We start from the raw sequence: 24750 nt of genomic DNA, 5'->3' as shown, positions 1-24750 counted from the left end.
ATCTTTCTCAGAGACAATAATTCAAGCTAAGCAAGCTCTGGAATGATACAAAGCAAAGCAAGATGGCAGCTGAGAGAAAAGAAAAAGAGAAAGGAGGGCAAGAAAGGAAAATGGAGGAGAAAGGACAGACTAAAACCAAGAACTGGAGAAGAACAAATAGGAAGAGAAAACACACAAATGTATGAGTCAGAATGACATGGCAAGGGGCCATAAAGAAGGTCCAGAAGGCCAAAACACTGCTTCCTATCATTCCTCCAGACCCTTAGGAAGCAATTGTTCCACAGCTCGGGAACCTGACAAAATTTTCTCCTGAACCAAGAGTTGAAATGTAAACCTTTTGGAGAAACCAGGCCATTCAAGTGGGAAGAAAGGGATAACTATAGAAGAAGACCACATGACCTCACTGACCTGACCACTACTGGCTGGACTTACTAGGGACGACCACCTGACTTAAGAGCTGCCTAGGGCTTCCCTGGTGGCGCAGTGGTTGAGAGTCCGCCTGCCGATGCAGGGGACACGGGTTCGTGCCCCGGTCCGGGAGGATCCCACATGCCGCAGAGCGGCTGGGCCCGTGAGCCATGGCTGCTGAGCCTGCGCGTCCGGAGCCTGTGCTCCACAACGGGAGAGGCCACAACAGTGAGAGGCCCACATACGGCAAAAAAAAAAAAAAAAAAAAGAGCTGCCTAGCAGGTAGGGGGGCAGGTTGGCCTAGCATCTTACCCAACAGATGCACTAAATACTGGACAATCCAACAGACCTCTTCTCATGCAAAGTCTGAAAATGGGCCCTACAGTATGTCAGTGTGCAATCAACAATATTAAGTGCCCACCATGTTCCAGGTATGTTCTAGGTACTGAGGATACCGCAACATATACAGTGCACCAAGCCTGCCTTCAAGGAGTTTACATTCCAGTGGGGGAGAGAGACAATAACCAAATGCAAAATACAGTCCTCCCTCAGTAGCCACTGGGGTTTGTTCCAGTACCTCCAGGGGTACCAAGATCTGCAGATGCTCAAGTTCCTTATATAAAATGGTACAGTAAGCTGACCCTCCAAATCTGTGGGTTCCACGTTCGTGGATTCAACCAATCCCACAGATGCAAAACTCTGGTTATGGAGTGTCAACTGTAAATGTTTATTATAATGTCAAGTATGAGAAAGTCTGATAAAGGAAGATAACACAGAAGCAGCAGATAAGGTATCAGGGTGCGGGACTCCACTTTAGGTCAGGTGGTCAAGGAAGTTTCTCTAATGAGCTGACATTTACAGAGGCCCGCATGAAGGAGGGAAGCAAAACAAATACCTGAGAAAGAACCTTCCAGGTAGACAGAACAGCAAGTACAAAGGTCCTGAGGTGGGAGGATGAGTTAGCACACGGCTGTGTGTGTGTGAGCTCGAACAGAGGTCACTGCTGAGCGGAGGCCGGGGGACAGGGCTGGCAACTGGGAGCAGAGGGGGAGCAGCGCCCTAGGAGCCGCAGTAAGGGCTCTGAATCACATTCTCAGTGGAATGGGAAGGTATTGAGGGCTGAGAGCAGGGGAATGATCAAAGAATAGAACAGAAGATCCCACACCACTGCTCATGGGAGTTTGCAGAGGCTGTGAGGGAGCTAGGATGGTACACAGGGTAGCTGGATGGTAGCAGAATTAGACAAGAAGCAGAGAGAAAGACAAGCAACCCCAGTGAGCTAACAAGCAAAACACCAGAGGACTACGGCACCTGAACATCAGTGAGGAAGGCTCGATTCCAGGAGGCTGTGGGCTGTTTCTTGTTTTCCCTGTCCCCTACCTGCACCACCCTTATAATAAGGCCCCATGAACCAAGGTGACAAAAGCCCAAGTTTTTTACCATCTACTTTATAATTGATCACTAAGACACCTACCTTACTTCCTATTTGTTTTTTCCCTTCTTACCCAGAGCAATATTTTTCTCATTCCTTCCTCCCATTTCCACCTCAAGGCCTTATTTAATCCGTCCTCTATACCTGGAATGCCCTTCTCTTGTATACCTCAACCCAATCAATCTGTTGATTACTAAAGGAGGCAGTAAATATCTGAAAAACACACTGAAAGGACCCTAGGAAATGGTTTTAAAAACTAACAGGGAATGGGTGAAGTATACGGTATGTGAATTATATCTCAATAAAGTATTTTTTTAAAAAATGAGCAGGGAAGTTTTTTTCCTGCTTATACAAAAAACAACTGGTCTATGGTGTATTTAGGGCTTTCTAAAGATCTTCTAAATAATTCTTGTGATTGTATTTCAAGAAAAGGCTCAAAATGACTACATACATTCTCTGTTTCCATTGCTAAAACACAAAATATAAAGCTTAATCCAATATATGAGTACAGCAACTGGTAACACATTACTGGAGGACCAAAAAAATCAATAAACATTTGTATTCACAAAACTAAAATGTCACACTTACTGGTAACGAATTTAGTGCATACCACTACTGACCAAATGAGGAGAAAATTAATAGGAACAACTTTACATCTTATTTTGGAGGTGGGCTCAATAGCCTTTCTGCCTTAAAAATCTATTTTAATTTGCAGAATACTTTATTCCTTGGAATATCTGCTTTAATATGCTCCAATTTTCATTTTCTTGTCTTGAGGAATTTTAATTAAGGTTGGATTTGCTAAGGTCTCATTTAACAAATAAAGCTATACACTAAGGCTGCTGAAATCCAACCAGAATTTTTTTCCCCCCAAAAGTGAGGAAATACAGTTACTTCCAGGTCTTCTATTCATATAACAAATAGACTATTTCAAGTAATCGCCCATTTTTTTCATTATTTCATTAAATTGTAAAGTCACCCCCAACATGTAGCAATATTACAGAAAAAGGATTCAGAATAATAAAATGTGGACGCTTTATTTTTATACTATTTCAACAATGGGTATTTTACCTTTTCAGATGCTTGGCTTCATCCTGAAGCTATAATATTCCCTACACCAAATTTGACTACGTACAGTTTATTTACATACTAGAAATCAGTTGCCTGAGAATTCTGTTAAACATGTTCCTTCTTCAGGAAGGAAGGGAAGGGAAGGAGTCATTCAAAATAACCAGAGATTAATTTTATTCCCTACAATCAATAATTGAGAGGAAATGTTCACCGTCATAAGAATAAAAGAAGACTGAAATCTTTAATGGGAAATTCTTTTTTTTTTTTTTTCTTTTTGCAGTACGCGGGCCTCTCACTGCTGCAGCCTCTCCCGTTGCGGAGCACAGGCTCCGCGCACAGGCTCAGCGGCCATGGCTCACGGGCCCAGCCGCTCCGCGGCATGTGGGATCTTCCCGGACCGGGGCACGAACCCGCGTCCCCTGAATCGGCAGGCGGACTCTCAACCACTGCACCACCAGGGAAGCCTTTTAATGGGAAATTCTAATTGCTTTCCAGGATAATTATCCTCAACCAATCCAAATTCTCTCCACAGTGTTTTCTACCATGTAAGTCTTCACTTCCCATCTCCATGTGGTTGGAATAAAGTGACTGAAGTCTAGTCCCGTGGCTCTTTGTGCCACTCTTATGACACCTAGCCCACACTGCCCTGTACCATAATTAACTTTGATAATTAACACCCAGGAGTAAAAAGAATAGGATGGGATGAGGCCCTAAGGCTCCAAAATGCTAATGGCATCCTGATTATAGTGGAAATTAGAAGAGGACAGATTCTAGACACAGTTGGGTAGGACTGTGAATACATTTTGATTGGATTCAGATGTGATTCGATGGATTGGATTGGGTGATGGGAGTGAGGGTGGTAATTGGAATAGGAGGATGGGAAAGATAAAGATCTGAAAAGAGAAATCAAGAATGACTGCTAGGCGGTCACAAAGCACCGAGCCGATCTCCCTGTGCTATGCCCATCTCCCTGTGCTATGCCGCTGCTTCCCACTAGCTATCTATTTTACGTATGGTAGTGTATATAGGGGTGGGATAGGGAGGGTGGGAGGGAGGGAGACGCAAGAGGGAAGAGATATGGGAACATATGTATATGCATAACTGATTCACTTTGTTATAAAGCAGAAACTAACACACCATTGTAAAGCAATCTTTAACTCCAATAACGATGAAAAAAAAAAAAGAATGACTGCTAGGTTAGTGGCCTGAGAACAGCCATACTATTAAATAAAATGAGGAAGGCTGGAGGAGGAACAGTTTGCTGGGCTATCAAATGCAGTGATAGGCTGAATAATGGCCCCCAAGGATGTCCCTGTCTAATCCCCAAACCTGTAAATATGTTACATTACCTGGTAAAAGCAACTCTGCACATATGATTAAGTATGTTGAGATCTGGAGATTATCCTGGATTATCCGGGTGGGCCCAATATAATCCCAAATCTTTTTAAAGAGGAATGCAGGAGAGTCAGAGTCAGAGGTGTTTATGAGACTATGCAGAAGAATGGAAGCAGAAGGAAGAGAGGAACAAAGATGCTATGCTGCTGGCTTTGAGGATGGAGCAAGGGGCCACAAGCCAAGGAGTGCAGCTGGCCTACAGAAATTTTAAAAAGGCAAACATGATTCTCCCTTAGGCCTGGAGATAAAACGCAGCCCTACCAACACCTTGATTTTAGCCCAGTGAAACTGATTCCAGACTGCTGACCTCCAGAACTGTAGGACAATTTGTAGCAATTTGTTACAGCAGCAATGGGAAACATACATACATGTTAGATTTGAGATGTCTATTAGATATACAAGTAGAGATGTTGAGGAGGCAGTCTGGAGCTCAGAGAGGGCAGGACTAGAGAAAAAAAAATTAGAAGAATCTGTTTGAATTATGGACCCTCTTTCCCACATTACTCTAACCCTGCATCCCAAAAAAGCACTCATGCACAAACACAACATTTTTTTCATGAAATTTCAAGATGGTCAAGAACCTCTATACTCATGGAACCTCTAGAATAGTGTAAGTAATCACAAAGCATCCTGTTCTAACTCTGATGATTGTTCCCTCCCTAAGGAGGAGGAAACCAAGTAACTCTTCATTTAAAAAAAAAAAAATCTTTTTTAAAAAATTCTTTTTCCTAATTCTGCTTATTAAAAAAAAACCCCACAATGTTACAGAAATATCTAACATAGGAAGTTCAAATCCCCATGTACCCACTGTGTTCATCACTATCACCCTTTACATGTTCTCCTCTTGCTTAAAGATGTGGCCAACACACCTCTGACTCCTTTTTAAATGTTTATACAGATATACAGGTTTTTTTAACCTTGCTTTTTTCTTTGATTAAGCTTGCTTTTTAAAATTAGCTTATGATAACAGAAAGCTGGTTACAACAATTGCAAAGCTTCAGAGTTGAGACTTTTGATTCCTTCTATTAAAAATTCCACATAGGGCTTCCCTGGTTGCGCAGTGGATGAGAGTCCGCCTGCTGATGCAGAGGACACGGGTTCGTGCCCTGGTCCGGGAAGATCCCACATGCCGCGGAGCGGCTGGGCCCATGAGCCATGGCCGCTGGGCTTGCGCCTCCAGAGCCTGTGCTCCGCAATGGGAGAGGCCACAACAGTGAGAGGCCCGCATACCGCAAAAAAAAAAAAAAAAAAAAAAAAATTCCACACAACTAGGCTAGATAAAAAGAAGGATAGCAGTTGGTTGATCAAAGAAATTTTGTGTCAATGAATTTTAAATAATGAAAACATTTTTGCCTGAAAAATTAAAATCACTAGAGCATCTTCAAAGGCAAGTATTTGGATTTCTACTATCCCCCTATGAGTTCAATGAAGCTATTTTTATTTCTGAAACAGAGAGCTAACATGAAAGACCTAGAGGAGATGGTATTTTTAAAAAATGCATTTGCTTCACATTCTTTTTGTCTGAAGTTGCTGAGTTGGTATCATAAGGAAAAATATGTTAGCTCACTTAAAGAGGGCCAATAAATGACTAGTTCCAAAATAGGCACATTTTAAACTTCTAAAAACAGGTCACAAAGAAAGTAAAACAAAACTGTGTCAACCCGCCTTTGGAGCCGATCTGGCTTATCCAAGCCCTTCCAAGAAGGAGCAATCCACTGAGCATCAGGACAGGAGCATCCTCAATACTGCACACAGTCAGCTTTGCACAATGCTTTTTATCAAGTGTTTGAATCTCTACAAGTGAAAAACGTCTGCCAAATACTATGTGAGTTCATAAAATATGCTCTAGAAAAATCTTTCTAGAAGAAAGATTATATTTTTCCAGCCATGAATGTAAGCTAAGTATAAGAGGACAGACCTGGGAATTCCCAGAAAAAAAAAAAAGGAAGAAAAGGTTCAAGGCCATGCTAAGAAATTTGAGCTTTAAGGGGAAGATTAAATAAGACATTGAAAGGTTTTAATACAGAATAACATGATCAGTTTGCATTTTAGAAAAATCACTTCAGTGGTTGTGTAGAGAATGGATTACAGACAAGCAAGTCAGGAGGTAGAAAGGCTAGTTAGTTACAAGGCTGTTGTGCATGGTGAGAGATGCCTGGACAAGGGTGGTAGCAATGAGGATGGAGGAAAGAGGACTTAGTCAAGGGCTACCTACGGGATGTATTCAATAGACTCTGGTAACTGACTGGTTAGATATAAGTAATCATGGGGAGGGAGGAAGTTAAGAACTTCACCCAGGTTTCTGGCTGGGGCAACTTGAGTTGTGTCATTATATGGAACCCTGGAGAAGACAGCTTAGGGGTGAGAATGATAAGTTAAAGACATCAGGAGTCTATAAAAGAGAAATCCAAACAGATATTTACATTCTTACAACGAGCATTTATTAAATAAGCACATTGAGAGATTTAGAATATATTCCAAAAGCTCAACGGGCCAATTTCTAGTTACTTTTTAACTGCAGAGAGTTCATGAAAAATATAACACACAAAGAATTCTGAAACCAAGTTTCTGCCATTAGTTTCAGTCTGCTCACACCAGGGAACCCTTAAGGAGGCTGTGGTAGATGACGTTATTCTCAGTGTTCCACAGCTCTCCCTGCAGAAGGATGAGCCAGCCACCCACTCGAGGTACCAGGTGACTTGCAGGGTGTCCTACAGAAGGATTATCCTTCCCTGTACCACTGACACCCAGCTGGCTAAAGAAATGTGCGTAAAAGTAATATATGCCACTTCTGAGCAGAAGTTTTAAAAGCCGGCACATCGTGTGTCCATGGCTCCTTTTCCCAGTTAGGAACTGCTCCTCCAGCCAGGATCCCAGAATGAAGAAGACAAGTGAGGCTGAGCTGTAGCTCACCTCTGAATATACCTATTCATAAGATACCGAGCTTTAGAGGTTGTTTGTAACCACAGCATTAACAAAATATGACAGACGTATGATGGATAGAGGTGTTTAACAAATAACAATGTATGATTTGTATTTCCCCTCCTCCAGTTGAAATTTTCTGGTGATCTGCTAAGAAGCAATCTGATGGGAAAAAAGAAATAGTTGGCCCAAGTATCCCAAAACGGAAACAGAGAACTTTTAACCTGAAAGAAAAGCTGATAGTCTGGAGTCGGCAAACTTCTTCCGTTAAGGGATAAACAGTAAATATTTTAGGCTCACAAGCCATAGACTCTGTTGCAACTACTCAACTCTGCAGATACGGCACAAAAGCAGCCATAGACAATATATAAAAGAATGAGCGTGGCTGTGTTCCAATAAAACTTTATTTACAGAAACAGGCAGTGAGCCAGATTTGGTCCACAGGGCTATGGTTTCCAGATCCCTGGTCTAAATCCTTCATACTGTCAATGAGGAATCTAAGACCTAGAGATTAAATCAAGGACATACAGCTGGCTGGTGGCAAGCTGAGCATTACAATGCAGGTCTCTTCAATCTATTGCTTTAGAACAGGTTCTGTTGCGTCACAACGTGGAGATGAAATACACAGCAAAAAAAAAGGCGGAGAACGCTAAGGGTAGGTTTTGATTATGTTAAACAGCTTTCAACAGTGTGGTTATAGATGAGGATTTGCTTTTCAAGTGATTATGGCTTTCATAAAAACAAGTGAATGTCATAAGATGGAATAGGTGAACGAATGATAAATTAGCCAGTGTCTGAAAAATGATCTTCAGAGGAAACACAATTATATACTTCCTTCCTACTGTCATTTTCTCCAATACTTATCAATCATTTCTTTTATCAACAGGACAGCATTTGCTATGGTCATTGCAGTAACTCATCTTAAGGCAAAACAGGTTTAAAAACATACCACAAAATGAGCAACAAATACACTAGACCAGAAGGCAATTATTTCACATGGTATTTTTCATTTATTTTCCTTTCTTTTAATTTCCAAAATAATACTCATTGGAGGAAACTGAATACAGAAGTATATAAAGTTAAACACTCCACACCCTCCTCAATTCCACTCCCCAGTGTTAACCCATGACTGATTTATATCAGGAGAGTGCAATAAAGGTACCTTCTCTAAGTCATTCTTTCAGAAACAAAGAGGAATATAGGTTTCCTGACCAGATATCCCTTGAAAATCATGTTTTAAAAAGCAACAGACAGGTTAGGTGTGGTCTGTGGCCTGGAATTGAGAAAAGCAAGCTGCCTATGCAGGGTTTAAATGGAGGGTCTTGACCCCAGCACTGTCACCAGATGAGTGAGGCTCCTCAAATACCTTGATGATGCTACTGTGGGATGTGCAAACACTTCAAAAATGAGTAAGACTATCCATACTTTCTCGTTTGGTATTTTATTGGGAAAACTTGGGCCAATTTGCTCACAAAAAGATCAACAATCTTAATCAGTTTTTCTTTTAATCCATACTTTAGGGACATCAGTGACAGAGTAAAGAACTCCAAAAATCTGTCCTCCATAAAAGCAATTTAAAACTGGCAGAAAACTGGCAGAATCAACCCTTTTTGAACACTGAAAACTAACCAAAAGCTTTCAGCAACCACCTGATGCACTTAAGCACAGTGAAACACTTAAATCAAGGAAAACTAGCTGGGTTTTGGTTGCAGTAGCAAGTTTTGTGGCATTTTAACTTACCCTGGTCCCATCCCCCATTCTCCAGCTCAGTGGAAGCCTTGAAAATAATAGCCTGCCCTTGAAAATAACAGCCTACACTCTTGGTACTGGTACCAGTACCAGTACCAGAGGGAGCAGAAAAGACCTCATTCACAAAGAACTATAATCATTTGCTTTGATTTGTCCGGTGGAACCCTGGAAGACCAGCACAAAAGACTTGCCTTTATCTTGTCCAACTCAAAACTCTCCAAGTGCTAAAAAGTGGCTAGCTCGAGAAAGCTTACTGAAATCATTTACAGGCAAATAAATATACTTGTTGCTGCTGCATGAGGCAATGGATAATAGTTGGGGCAAACCACAGACTAACCAAAGAAGTTGGGGGGAAAGGCTGAAGGATGAGATGCTTTGGGAAATAAGGGCTTTGAAAAGGTCCCACATATTCCTAGGAATCTAGAAGTCCATGTGCATTCCCAGGGTGAGTGCATGCTCAGAAAGAATCTGAGAGGGCCCTAACCGCAGCTCTGGCTGAACTACAGGCTCTGCACAAGCAGCAAGTGAAGGCTAAGGTTAGTTGTACACTGCTTGGCTGAGAGTTGAAGGTGTGCTGTGATACACACACAGAGCCCCCCTGCAAAGACCGGGAGATTCTTTTTTGGTTCTAGGCATTCATTTAAGGAAAACTCTGTCCAATCACTAGCTGACCACTAAGCTAATGAAACTGAGACTTCAGTGCCTCACATCACACAAAAATTACACACTCTGCAAAATTAGTTCAGAAAAATCACTAGACAAGCAACAACAATCATAATAGGCAGCAATAACAAACCCTGGGGAGGGAGAAGAATCTGATTCCAGAGTTGCTACCCTGTAATATTCAAAATGTCCAATTTTCAACAAAAAATTATGAGGCACACATAGAAACAAGAAAGTAATGGCCCATGCACAGAAAAAGAAAAAGAAAAAAAAAAACAATCAATATAAACAGTTCCTGTGGAAGCCCAGACACTGGACTTACTAGACAAAGACTTTAAATCAGCTATTTCCAATATATTCAAAGAGCTAAAGACACTGTTAACAGAATGAAAAAATAAACTGCAGACTAGGAGAAATATTTGCGTATCTCATATCCAACAAAAAATTTGAATGCAAAATATATAAAGAACTCTTTACAATTCCATAATATGAAAACAAACAACCCAATTTTAAAATGTGCAAAGATTTGAACATTCTTCACCAAAGATGACATAATGGATGGCAATTAACCACGTGAAAAGATGCTCAACATCATTATCCATTAAGGAGACACACATTAAAGCCACAACAAAGTATCACTACACAACTATCGGAAAGGCTAAAACAAAAACAAAAGCAAACGAGAAAAACCTGATAATACCAAGTGCTGATGAGGGTGTGGAGCAACTGGAACTCTCATTCATTGCTCATAATAATGCAAAATGGTTTAGCACCACTCTGGAAAACAGTCTGGCATTTTCTTGTAAAGTTAAGCATACACTTACATGTTACCCATTAAACCAACATCTAGGTACTTAAACCAAAGAAATAAAAACTTGTGTTTATGCAAAAACCTGTATGTTTACAGCAGCTTATTCATAAATACCAAAAACTGAAAATCACCTACATATCCTTTGTCAGGTAAATGGATAAACAAACTGTGGTGCATTAATACAATGGAATACTACTCAGCAGCAAAAGGGAACAAACTATTGACACAGTTAACATGAATGAATCTCCACAACAATGTGCTGGGTGAAATGATTCCATTTATATCATATTCTGGAAAAGGCAAAACTACAGAGACAGAACAGATCAGGGGTTAAATGGTATAGAGAAGATATGACTGCAAGGGGCAGCACAGGAATTTCAAGGTGATGAAACTTCTGTATTCTGACTATGGGGGTGGTTACAAGAATCTGTACGTGTATCACAGCTCACAGAACTACGCACCCAAAAGAAGTCACCTTTACTGTATGGAAATTTAAAAATTAAAGGAGAAAAAAGACTGCAGGGCTTCAAATCCCAGCTCTGTTTCTCTTTGCCTCGTTGTTCTTATTAAAAACCACCTGACTTTCTGTGTTGTTAAAGGATTACGCGAGTTCCTGGCATACGCTAAGCACTAAATTGGTGAGTGATCAATAAAATGTTTTGTTCAGACATGCTAAAAAGTTGGTACTTTTAAAAAACCCACTGCAAGAGAAAGAAATCTAGTTTTTAATTAAAAGAGCAAAGAACTGAAGAATATTGGGATTAAAACCCCTAATTCTTCATCACCTTCACTAAACATTCATTGGAAACCTATGAGGTGATCAGTATCAAATTACGTTCTTCAAGGTTTACAGAATCCTTGAGCTCAAGAAGCTACTGAAAGGCTTGTTCCCAGAGCTACGTGGGTATTGGCCGTGATATTTCACACGAAGAGCAAACGCACTCCAATCAAGGCTTAGTACTCAATGGTGGGTATCACTGCCTCTCTCCTGGGAAGGTGCCAACTCCAAGCTCCTTTTCCCGAGTCGGGGCAGGTCAGCATCCTTGGACTTGGCGCTCGCTGTGCTGCCCTACATCCCATCCATCATCAGCCGGGTCCATCCTTCCTCGAAAACATCCTTAACATCCACCCTCCGCCCATTCCCCACAGATAGGGGGTTTGGAGCTTTTTAAGAGGCAGCAGCTGCTGTAAGTAACGACGACTCCCATCTTCCCAGTGTCTCCATCTTTACCTGAAAAGTAGCCTCCTTTCCTTGGCCAAACGTCCAAATCCACACTTGACCTTTCAGAGCCGATGCGACTGGGACCCAAGATGGCTGCGCCCTTGGATGGGGAGGGGCCACTCGCCTCCCAGAGGAGAAACCACCGCGGCCAAGGTTACCCTAGACGGAGGCCGTTAGGAAGGACTCCGAGCGCTGGACTTGACATCCATTTGCTGCCCCTCAGCCCAAAGCCTGATGGCCAGCCGTACTGATGCCGCCAAGTGGCATCTAATGCTCATCACTGCTAAAAAGGCAACAGGAGGGCTTCCCTGGTGGCGCAGTGGTTGGGAGTCCGCCTGCCGATGCAGGGGACACGGATTCGTGCCCCGGTCCGGAAAGATCCCACATGCCGCGGAGCGGCTGGGCCCGTGAGCCATGGCCGCTGAGCCTGCGCGTCTGGAGCCTGTGCTCCGCGAAGGGAGAAGCCACAACAGTGAGAGGCCCGCGTACTGCAAAAAAAAAAAAAAAGGCAACAAGGAAAGATCTGGCGCGTCAGAGCATATTGCTTCGGTGAGCCACGAGCAGAGTAGAAATTCACTCTCCACAGTTGCCCGTGCATTCGGGTTAGAATAAAATGTAATCAAACGAACAATAAAGACAACATTACATCGTTTAAAAAATTCTATTCTATTTGACAGACATGTATTGAATATATGTGCCAGGCACCGTTCTGCGTTATGGGGCTATAACAATGAACAACATAAATCTTCCCTCGTGGAACTCCTTACTGCAAGAGTGTCCGCATGGAATCTGCCAATTTTACCTTCTCTCCATTCTAAGAAACCTCAGAACATCCCCCAGACCCAGAGTCCCATCTGACAGAATCAGCTGCAGGCGATGCTCAAATTCTCGTGTGGGACCACGAGAAGGGACCAGGGATGGGCCTGAAAAGTTGGCTACTATATACTTTGTCATTAGCCTCTGAGGTCAACCAGCATGAGACCCCTGCCCCAAAGGGGCACTCTGTGCAGGACCCTGACTGGCCAGCCTACTTAAGAGTCTCTTTCTTAGGAAGGCTGACTGTATGTAAGAAAAACAAGAGTCAATGATTCGGTAAGTTCAGAAGCCATGGAAGGAGACAGAAGTGAACTGAGTCACCAGAATGGTGGTGTTAGTAACATAAAGAATAACAGCCTTTGCAACTTACAAAGGAATGTTCTCTGGGGTAAATATTTGCTGTCAGTTTCCTAGAGCTACTCTTATTTCCAAATGACTTCCAAGGCTACTTCCTGTGTCTTCCAACTTACTGGAGTATCCTTATAAGCTGCCTCGTCAGCTGAGGTTAGCAGAACAGACCTCTGTTTCTTGCAATCTGAAAGAACGTTAACTATCACATACGTTGCTTTCCAGTTACTTCAATGATAGGTCCTTACATCATTCTTTATGTGGAGTCTTCTTAGGCTACGGATAACAGAGGGACTGAATAAAATCCATGTATAAAATGCATGGTGGATCCCATTTATTTATTCTGTTTGACTAAAAGGCATCACAACATAAATTACTTATGATGGAAAAATATTACGGTTCAAATTACAAGAAAGCACACTGAAACCACTCAACATCACATTTTTTAATAGGACACTAAGCCAGTGAGTCTCACCTCACATAGAACTCCCAAAATACAGTTCTCTAGATACTATTCCAAAAGTAATTAATCAGGAAAATCTGAGCGTGGGGTCATGAGTATAGGTCTTTTTAAAAGCTCCTCACTTAATGCTGATGCCCAGACAGCACTGAGAACCCTGGCACTGAGATAGAGGTAACTGAGTACCTTGTAACTCAAAGTGTGGTCCAGGGACCAGTAGCAGCAGCATCACCTGGAACTTGTTAGAAATGCAAAATCTCAGGCTCCACCCCAAACCTACTAAATCAAGATCTGCATCTTTACAAGATCCCCAGGTGATTTGTAGGCATATTAAAGTTTGAGAAGCACTGTTTAAAGGTCCCATTGCTACAGAAATGCGAGAAATACCACACCACGTTTTACAGTTGAATGCCTCAAGAAGAAAGGAGAAACAGGAATAGAACAGCATAACAGATAAAATGTTTGTGATATTAGGCATTTCACATTATTAAGCATCTAATTAAGAGTAATATTCAAACACAAGTCTGCACCTTTTAAAACTCGAAATACCACGCCTTATTCCAAATGAATTTCACTTACAAACCACACCTTCCACTGGCAAGAGTTATGCCTCAACGGAGTGACACAAATCTACCTTATAATCTCCAGACAGCTCATCTCCACTGAGCTAGTGTGTATTAAGGGGGGGGGGGGTCCTTGTGAGGAAATAAAGAAACAAGGGTGGTGACAAAGCAAGAAAGGGTCATTTACATGGGTGGCCCCATGCTGAGGGAGCGGCCTTCCAGTTTTTTGTGAACACCTCTGTACTAGTTTCAAAGGACTCTTTGGAAATGGTGATAGTTATTCTCCACATGTGCAAATGTTTTCTTCTGTGCCTTGTTCTTGGCCGGCTCTCAGAAAAAGCATTTACCTTTCTTCCAGTACAGCGATTCCTTGATTAATGTATCTTCAGAAAACAACACTCCGGTACACTGAAGGCAGCCGTATCGGAAACAAACTCTGAATCCTACGCAGCAGCCCCGGCATGAGTTATACGCTCATCAGTGGTGCCACTGAGAATCTGCTCGTATGCATATCAGAGCAGGACAAAATCACCTCCTGTCACAGCTTCTATTTATTTGTTCCCTGAGAGGTATTCAGACCTGGCACTCAGCAAAATGACAAAATCAGAAAACTGTTTTCAGATTCTATAGGTTTCCTTTGCAGTACCCTTAAACTTGTCCAAGTATGACCATGACCCTCTTCAAGAAATGTACATCACTCATGAGAACGTGACGTTTAAAAGCGTGTTTCCCATAGTAAACTTGTATTTAGAGAATGAATAATTCCCATTCAAAAGATGCAAAAAGGGAGGGGCCTTTAAGTTATTTGTCCAAGGTCACATTATAATAAAGTACAAAATAGCAACAAGAACCTAGGTAACCTCATGTTAACAAAAATAGCCTGGTGGTAAGGAGAGAGAAATATGATCAAGTCAGAACTTTTATCAGTTAGGAATTGCATTCAGCTGCTAATTAAAAGACCTAAGAGAACAGTGGCTTAAATAAGACAGAGTTTATTTTTGCTTAAATAAAGGAGGAGCAGGCAATCAAAAGCTCATATGATGACTCTATTACCACTGGAAACTGAGATTCCATCCATTTTTCTGCTCCACCATTCTCAGCGCTTGGCTTCCATCCTCAAGATAACCTCATGACCCAGGATGGCTGCTGTGAGCCACACACCCTTGTTCCTGGTAGGGGGATGGAAGGTGATAAGGGCAAAAGGATATTCTGTGCAGTTGAGTCCCCTTTAAAGAATTTTTCTAGAAACCACACTCAACAACTTTTTCTTGCCTCTCATTAGTAGGCTGGGTGAAGCAGTTTCACAGGTGGGTACCTTGCCACAGTCAGCAGTACAGGGTTCCACTGCCCAAGGAAGACGAGAATAAATACTGGGTAGGAGTCTGCACAGAATCCTACTCCATAGCTTTCTAGCTACGTGACCTTGACTAGATTATTTACCCCCTCTGGGTAAACACCCCCTCCGGTTTCTCATCTGCAAAAATGAAGGAAATCATCCCACCTATCTCATAAGATTGGTACGAGGACTAAGTGAGGAAAATACATGGAAAACAATTAGAATGCCACCTGGGACCTAGCACACAATAAATATTATCTCATTATTGTTTGATTATCCTAGTCCAGGGCTTTTCCAAATTCCTCTCATACTCGAACTTCCTCTCCATTTCCAAAATTGTACCTGCTGATACTCTAGTGTGAATGAGTCTTAGTCACAGGTCATCTCAAGTTGGATACTCATTTCATGCCTTCCTTTCTAATTATGAAAGGAAGCGCCAGACAGCAGCACACATGGGATATTCTGGACAGAACTGGGTGGAGGAATTGAGCTTACAGTCCCCAAAAGGCAGGGTCTAAACACAATCCCAAGGCAGATGTTTGGAGAACCTGAAGAAACTAAGGTGAGAGTAAAAAAGAATGATATCTCCTGTGCAGAAGAATTCTAAAAGATGTATGTAGATATTCTACCCCCAAGGAGGTGGAGCCTAACTCCTGATTCCCTAAGTGTGGGTTCTGCATAGTGACTTCCTTTACTTCCTACAGTATGGGGGGCAGGCGCAGGGAGTGGTAACCTTGGCCTAGAGAAACCTGAAAAACACTCCCTCAGCCAGGAGATCAGAGTCAACATCAACAGTTATAAATGATGTTATTATACCCTTAATATGTGGTTAAAATGGTACTTTACCTCCCAAACACCCAAAAGTCCAGTCTAAACATGAGAAAAACATCACACAAATCCCCACAGAGTAACATGCTACAAAATATCTGGTCAGTACTCCTCAACACAGTCAAGGCCATCAAACACAAGAAAAACCTGAGAAACCATCACAGCCAAGAGGCGCCCGAGGAGACACAACAGCTACATGTGATGTGGTGTCCTGGATGGGATCCTGCAGAGCAGGAAGACATTAGGTAAAAACTAAGGAGATGTGAGTAACAGGGAAATCTGGATGTGAGGTAGATGGGAACTCTCTGTACTATCTTAACAATTTTTCTGTAAATCTATAAAACTATTCTAAAACAACAAAGTTTATTTAAAAAAAAAATAAAACAATGGTTTACTGCCTGTACACCCCTCCTCCACCATGCACCCATCTCCACCCAAAGGCAAGCTTAGAGTCCCTAAAGGTGAGGCCTACAGCTGTTGAGGGGCAGGAATGGATGTTGAACCTTCATACAAACGAGGGGGCCGGGCCTCCTTCCTCCCCACCTTAACGCTGCTCTTTGCTCTGAAGCTACTAGACATATATTTTCATCTTGTACTTCATGGATAATACTTTCATCATACCTATGTTCAGTATTATAAACTCCCCCAGAACACATCCCATGTTCTCCACTGATGAAGTGAAGTGCCCATCTTGAAAGGCAGGTCCCTGCGGCACAACTTAAGCTAACGTGACTGCCTTTTTCCCAGTGAGGCGACATCTTGAGTGTGGCACCTTGGGCTTTTCCCTCATCACAAGGACCCTGCACACCGGCAGGCTTCTGTAAACCGAGTCAGAAGTTATTTTCCTCCTCATCCCCTAGAATCATAAAATGTAATGTTGGAAGCCTCATCCTTTCAATTCATAAGGCAAAAACTAAGGCCCAGAAAGATGCTGTAAATTGCTGGAGGCTAAAGCTAACTGAGAGAGACCCAAGCGTTCTCAGGATAAGACTCTAAGTACCATTAAATGTAAAGCTGAAACGATCTGAGGGAAAATAGTTGCCCCCAGAATGTAACATGCCAATGACCTTATAGAAGCACTGCGTGAATAGTGGCAAAATTAAAAAAAGAAAAAAAAAATGAAGGGATGCACCCTGGTTAAAAAGAGGATGTAGAGTCATCAACTTACCTTTGATTTGTTGAAATCACTTTGAACACAAATAGTTATGTCACAAGAATGAGCTTTTCATTTGTGATGATGAAGAAAGGGTAAACATCAACGACAAGCCACGTTAAAATAGTTTGTATGGTGCAAGGAATGTCAAATGAAGAACTAGTCTCAGTCTTTTGGGGTCTTGTAAGATTGATATATTTCAAAAAGATGTATGAACTCCAAAGCAAAGCAACTACATTTGATTAGAAATGGTGAAGATGCAGTTTTAGCTCCTTTTTCTCTGGCAACCTGAAACCCCATAACTATTGCCAAAGGGAGAAAAATGTAGACTCAATGAAGCATCAGATATTTAAACAAAAATATACATCAATAAACACTAATAACTTTATAGGAAGTATTCACTACGTGCCTAGCTATGTTCTAAAGGTATTACATATACTAATTCACTTAATCCTCAAACCCTATGCAATAGGTTTTATTAATATTCCCACTTTACAAATAAAGAATGGATGTACAGAGAGGTTAGGTAACTTGCACAAGGTCACACAGTAAGAGGTAAGCCAAGAAATGAACCAAGACTGCCTGGTTCTCTTATGCTAAACTCCACTTGCTAGTCACCATGGACTACTTTATACTCTTATTTATTTCTTTAAAGTATATTAGTCTTACCTTCCTTAATTCTATGACATGTTCTTTAAAAGCAGGGAGCCTATTTTATATAGTTCTTTGTATTCCTTGTATTTTCTACACCTGACAGGATAACTAGACAGGTCTTCTAAAAGAAGTTGGTGAGTGCAGGATTTTCAAACAACGTGTATATATATCCATAGTTTCTATGGGACTTAAAATAACTTCCTCAAAATCAGTTAGACAACTTTGGAATTCTAATAACAAAAACTGTAAGATGGTGGCCCAGAGGAATTAATGCAGTTTGCAAAACTACACAACTTACTAGACAGAGCCACAAACTCTGGGCCATATGACCTAGCATGCTACGTGAATCAAATTAAGGAAACGACAGTTTGCGCTCCCCTGGTGGCGCAGTGGTTGGGAGTCCGCCTGCCGATGCAGGGGACGCGGGTTCATGCCTCGATCCGGAAAGATCCCACATGCCGCGGAGCGGCTGGGGCCGTGAGCCATGGCCGCTGAGCCTGCGCGTCCAGAGCCTGTGCTCTGCAAGGGGAGAGGCCACAACAGTGAGAGGCCTGCGTACCGCAGAAAAAAAAAAAAAAAAAAAAAGAAACGACAGTTTATGACTTGAAACACCCAAAAGAGGTAACTGAGGTGCAGCTATACCTAGCTGTATTCTTTTAGATTAAGTCTTTTAACACTTCTGAGGCTGAATTTACTCGTCTTTAAAATGGGAATAATAAAAATGTACCCTCTTCCCTCTCAGGTCGTTGTAACAATCAAGTTCCATGAGGCTGTGAAAGCCCCTCCTAAGCAGAAAAGCATTAAAGTATTTCTAAAATATAACAACCAACATGCAGATAGAAACGTGTGGAGCATTAAAAGCAATTGACTTGTACTTGCAGCCAGTGGGATAGCTTGGAAAAACATGGACTTTCAGGTCAAAGAGACCCAGATTCAAGTCCGCATCTTGGCATTTACTGGCTGCGGGATCTTGAGCTAGTCACTTAAGTATTTTTGAGCTTCAATCTTTCTTTAAAAATTTATTTTAAAATATGTATTTATTTATTTTGGCCACACCAGGTCTTAGTTGTGGCATGTGGGATCTTCATGACGGCATGTTTAGTTGTGGCATGTGTAGCTGCGGCATGCAGGATCTTTTAGTTGCAGCATGCAGGCTTCTTAGTTGCAGCATACATGTGGGATCTAGTTCCCTGACCAGGGATCGAACCCAGGCCCCCTGCATTGGGAGCACCGAGTCGTACCCACTTCAACTATAAAATGGAGAAAATAATACCTCCCTCACAGGCGCTAGCATGTACGAAGCAACTGGTTCATAAAGAATACAAAGAACTTTATTCTGTGACCTCATACTGACAATATTAGTTATTTTACTCAAAACACACTGGAGAAGTTATATCTGTTCTTCTAGCATTTACCATAAACACATCAACATATAGAGAGAGTACATTTATTTAGTATTTACTAAACCCTATTAAGTGCCTACCACTCTTCCAGGCGATTAAGGGAGGACCTAGAATTTTGTATTCCCTGCCCTTTGGAGAAACAATATAAAAATGCTGTAGGTCAGTCAGAGGTTCTCAGACCCATTTGAGAGTCTGAAGAAAGCTATGGCACCTCTCCACAAAGAAAGTTAACAAAACTTTAGGAGACAATACAGAAGATATAGGAGAATATCTTCATGACCTTGGGGTAGGGAAAGCATTCTTAACCAAGGGGGACAGTGAGGGGAGGAGGGACACTAACTACAAAGAAAAAGATTCATAAATACACCTACGTTAACATTACAAATGTCCACATCAAAAGAAACCACAAACAAACATTTTTTAAATAAACCACAGAGTGGAAGCAGATTTTGGAACACATGCAACCAACAGAAGTTGAGATTCCTGAGCAAGTAAAGAACTCCAACAAATCAATAAAAAATAAGCAAAAAGTGTGATATGAGAATACAAAGAAAAGAAGTTACAGCTGCATGCAACAATAGGGATAAATTTTACAAACTTAATATGGAGTGAAAAAAGAATGACACTAAAGAATAATTACAGGATGATTGCACTCATAAGAAATTGTAAAATAAGCAAAACTAAATAATATTGTATAGGGATGCACAGATAAAACTGTACAGGTAAAACTGCACAGAAAAGCAAGGGAATAAAAGTAGTTCCCTCAAGGGGAAGGAAGAAGCCATGACTGGGAGAGAGTAGAGTTTGCTTCGGAGAAATGATAATATTCTATTTCTCAACTTGGGCACAGGTTACAAGAGTTTTACTTTATGATTTACAGGTTTTATATGTTCTCCTGAACGTACATTACAAAGTAAAAAAACACATTTCCACAACCACACCTAAATTTAGCATGGAGAGAAGAAGTTCACAGACTCCCTCAAGTCCATAAACCCTAATTTTAAGGTGTCAACCTCTGTGAGATCAAAGAAAAATGGAAAATCTTTAGACTGTGAGGTGGTGGAGGGAGGAGGGAGCGGATGAGAACAGGAAAAAGTGAAAGATTAGAAAGATGTTAAAAAGAAGAAACATGAAGCCTCTGGGTCAGTTCCTACTTTCTCACTTGGAGAGAGAACATCCAGCACAAAACATAACTAACAAATGCCCAAGCTTGGTAAGGAATGCTATGGAGTCTGAAAAACACACGGGAACTAATGAGCAGAAAGAGGAGCACAGCTTGCAAAGAAATGTAAACTATTAAATAATGTGTCTCAAAAGAAAGAAGCCCGATAACAGCCAGTTTAACTCTCTGCCCACTCCATAATATCTCTGCCCCTCACCCCCTAACGGAGACAGGGTACACTAAATGGTTAGAAACTGCAAACACCAATTTCTGAGTGAAAAAGGACACTGTGTCACGTATCAGCAAAATATTATCATGGAACTTAGAAAAGCTTCTGGTAGCCTTGGGAAATTAAGGAACTGGGAAAAACAAGTTACAAAATGCCATTTCCACCAGCCTTGGAATAAATACACATATTGCAACTAAATGATAAAGATCTATCTGGATCATATCTAGTCTGACCTCGGGTACAGCTCTGCACAGTACCTAAGTGAAGCTTTTTGCTGAAGATAAGAGGAGTCCAAGGCATGTTCAGATCAGTAATTTAACAGAGGAACATCTTTGTAAAGTTTTTTCATTGTATTCTTGCAAGAATTATTTACTCATATCCAGCAATTACCCATTATTTCATTAGGTCTGGGTTTATACTGAACAAAACTATCAGTTATCTTCAAGACAGCTGGCGTTCGTGTGGTTAGTCAAACGCCTCCTTTCGATGGAAAGAGTAACGGGCAAAAGGAATTATTTTTAAGGCTCCAAGATTGACTATTTCTTCCTGTTCCACTCAAACTCTTTCCTTTCATCCCATTTTCTACCCTCCAGTTGTTCCCCACAGACCCATCATCTTCTTTTAATTCTTCAACTTTCTCTTAGGTTAAGGGAGCCACAGAGAAAAGCTGCTCCACGGCTGGGTGGAATGTTCACCATATTCCACTTTCTAAAGGGGCGTTAATGAATGTTCCCATCTGAACCTTTCTCACGGCCTTATCTCCCTTTTATTGTCACCTCCCTAGGTTTGTTCTTCCCTCTTGTTTTAGGATACCTGGCTTATCCAGTGGGAACCAAAGACCAAAGAATGTCCTCTCTATTCTGTTTAATTGAAAAGCTGCCCAGGAAAGAGGGAAGGGGTGTGGAGCTACACTTATTTACTCTTCCACTTCTGCGCCAAACTATTGATCCGCGCCGCCTCTGCGCACCCCCAAAACACAAGTTACAGGCCCAGAAATGATCAGTCCAAGTGAATCGCCTTTTGGAAGGCTATATTCTGGACTGGGGGGTGGGGCTGGGGGGTCATCAAGTCACTCTAAAGCAAGTCCTATAGAAAGTAGGTGAACTCGGGCGGCCCTGGGCTGGGAGGACAGTCACAGGTCCGAAGTTCAAGAGGCACCGAAACCCGCCTGGACGATTAGCATGTGGTTCGACCCGGTTGCGACAGCGGAGGCAAACCTATCGGGAGGAGGCATTCTCCACTGGCCTCTGACTCATCCAGAGATAAATAACCACCCGGGCCACAAGTTCCAAGCCAGCAGCTCGTGGATTTAGTGTGCATGGAAAATTTGTAGTTTCGGCTCCAGGGTCACTAGCAGGTAGAGACAGGTTTGAATTTCCTCGGGCTCGGCCGCAAAGTTCGGATGGAGATAGAAAAGCCACTCTCCCTCCGTTCGCCTCCTAGAGTTAAAGGTGCCAGTCCCCTCCCGGCGGGCGAGGGAACCGCCGGCGTCCGGGGCAGGACCTGCGCGGCCCCGGGACGCCCAGCCCTGGGTCCCCGGTGCCCCGGTCCCCCCTCACGCTGCCCGCGCCCCTCACCTGCGGCCGAGTGGCCCGACAGCGCACGGCCCCGGGCGCGGCGCGGGCCCCCGAGCTCCCGGCGCTCGTGCAGCTCTTCGTCCTCGTCCTCCCGCCGCCGGCCTTCAGCCATCGACGAGCTGCGGGCCCCGCGCGCCGGCCGTCAGCTCCGGGCGTCCCGCGCCAGCAGCCTCCGGGCCTGGGAGGAGGCCCCAGCGGGGAGGAGGCGGAGGAGGCGGCAGCGGCGGCGGCAGCGGAAGCGGCTACCTCCGCGGCTCCACCTGCAGCCCGCGGGGGAGCGGCCGGGCGCGGGCCGAGCAGGTTTCCCCGCCTCCTCGCGCGCCCCGGCGGCCTCCTTCTCACAGCTCTGCCTCTCCCACTGTCTTCCCCCTTCCTCTCTCCGTCAGCCCGCCCCGCAGAGCTGGAGCCGGGATCGGGCGGGGTCTGGCCGGGCCTCGCCTCCTCGGGGAGGGGTTACCGGCCGCCGAGGCTGCCCCAGAGCCGCACGCGCTGCAATCACCCGCTCCACCAAAACAAACGTACAAAATAAATAAACCGGATAGGAAGGGGGGAAAGAGGAGGCGGCCTGGCCTCTTCCTGCCCTTTCACAGTATTCCGGTGTTAACAGGAAACCCATTTGCTTGACACTTAAACCAAAGGAGGAGGAACCTGCCGGTAGCCGGACTTGGAGAGCTGGGGCAGCTGGAGCCTCTGAACTTGGGAACAAACTCGCTTGGAGTTTGGTAGCGCCTCCGCAGTTGGAGGCTTTTCTCTTTCCCTCTCTTTTTGCCCTTTCAAATCGAGCCTCTGGGCAGAGCCCAGAGGATTTTTAAGGCAGTGAATCGACTCTGTATGATACTATAATGGTGGATACATGTCATTACGCATTTGTCCATTCCCACAGAATGTACAACAGGGAGGGTGAACCCTAATGTAAACAAAAGACTTTGGGTGATTATGATGTGTCCGTGTAAATTCATCAGTTATAACAAATGTACCACTCTGGGGGGGGGGTGTTGATAATGGGGAAGGCTGTGTAGGGGTGGGGACAGGAAGACATGGAAAATCTCAATCTTCAGCTCAGTTTGGCTGTGAACTGGAAGTGCTCCAAAATATAAAGTCTAATTTTAAAAAAGTACATCTTCTTCCTTAAGAGCCCGGGACCTGATTATTTGCAGAAAGGCAATTTGGTGAAGTGACAGAGCAGTGGCTCTGGAGTCAGAAGCTGTCACGTGAAGCACTTCCCTAAAGCTGAAAAGATTGGGGTAAGAAAGTTATTCTGTGTCTCTGTATAGTACACGTCTTCGGTTCGCACTCGCACGTACACATTTTCGCACAGAGAGGGGCAGATTCTCACACCTCGGAAAAAGATATCCAAGATGCAGGCAGAGACGTTGCCCGGACATGACTCCGTAGGACACTCCCCGATGGAATGAACAGGCCTTTATCTTCAGCCTCTTGCTCTATTTTTGAAAGCTTGTGAGAGCTCCTAATGTTCAGCATGTAAGAGAGAAAAAGAGAGGGAGAAACGGGTCACTGAAAATAGAATCGCCAGCCACACCTGAGCGCTGTCTCTTTCCCTTTTTAATAGTGCTTGTTGCTGCCAGAGAAAATCTTTCTGCTTTGAGGCAGAAAGAACCACGATCGATATTGTGGAATTGTAGTCAAATTCACAAGTGAAACTTTACTGCATAAGCAGTTCAATAAGTAGACATCCGGACCACTTGAAGTTAAACTAGAAAGAAAAAAAGGTTCTGGACCTTTAGGGTTGTTATCAGTGTTTGGGTATTTGTCACTTACCTTAGAGGATAAGTCATTTGGAAGCCCCTACCCTGACAGCAGCCCAATTTCACAAAGCTGTCATTCTCCACTATTCAGTTTCTCAGTTTGAAAAGGGCCGAAAGTGTTCTGAATGTCCATCCAATCAGAGCTTTAGGAACCCATGCCCTTTCGAGGTGTAGGCTCAAGCTGACTTTCCATTCAACAAACACTTATGTAACTGTTGTATGACAAATACCACAATAAGTGCTGTGGGGAGATTCAAAAGAAGGAAAGAAATATTTACTCTGGGGCCCTATGGTAGGTGCTTTTCACATAGGTTTTCTCATTTTCAATGAACAAAACATATTTCCTGTCCTCCCCTGACAGAGGGGGGCCGATCCAGTTTACCACAAAACAAGGCAAAATTTGGTAAATTCTACAATAAATGTATAACCTTAGATAAGAGTGCCAAGATAATTCAATAGAGAAAGAACTATCTTTGCAAAAGAGAAAATCTGAACTCCACTTTATACTGTATAAAAGAATTAACTCGGGCTTCCCTGGTGGCGCAGTGGTTGAGAGTCCGCCTGCCGACGCAGGGGACACGGGTTCATGCCCCGGTCCGGGAAGACCCCACATGCCGCGGAGCAGCTGGGCCTGTGAGCCATGGCCACTGAGCCTGTGCATCTGGAGCCTGTGCACCGCAACGGGAGAGGCCACAACAGTGAGAGGCCCGCGTACCGCAAAAAATAAATAAATAAATAAAAGAATTAACTCAAAATGGATCATAGATCTAAATGTAAGCGCT

The 24750-nt window shown here is 43.1% G+C and overlaps 1 protein-coding gene across 6 annotated transcripts in view; it reads right to left on the bottom strand.

Moving 5' to 3' along the window:
* Nucleotides 1-22581, bottom strand: part of SH3D19 (SH3 domain containing 19) — a 181079-nt gene extending 158498 nt beyond the window's left edge. For 4 of the 6 annotated variants that reach the window (XM_067736687.1, XM_067736689.1, XM_067736690.1 and 1 more), the window contains exon 1: nucleotides 22203-22578. In XM_067736687.1, coding sequence (XP_067592788.1) covers nucleotides 22203-22314 — 112 coding nt within the window. In that variant the 5' untranslated portion in view covers nucleotides 22315-22578. Of the gene's footprint in view, nucleotides 1-22202 lie in introns of all 6 variants that reach the window. The other 2 variants (XM_067736688.1, XM_067736691.1) reach the window with 2 other exon arrangements.
* Between the last annotated feature and the right edge of the window lie 2169 nt (nucleotides 22582-24750).

The sequence above is a fragment of the Pseudorca crassidens genome, chromosome 4, assembly GCF_039906515.1.
Source record: "Pseudorca crassidens isolate mPseCra1 chromosome 4, mPseCra1.hap1, whole genome shotgun sequence".
NCBI classification, from domain to species: domain Eukaryota; kingdom Metazoa; phylum Chordata; class Mammalia; order Artiodactyla; family Delphinidae; genus Pseudorca; species Pseudorca crassidens.
The sequence above is the reverse complement of the archived record's forward strand: the minus strand, read 5'-3'. Positions and strand labels throughout refer to the sequence as shown.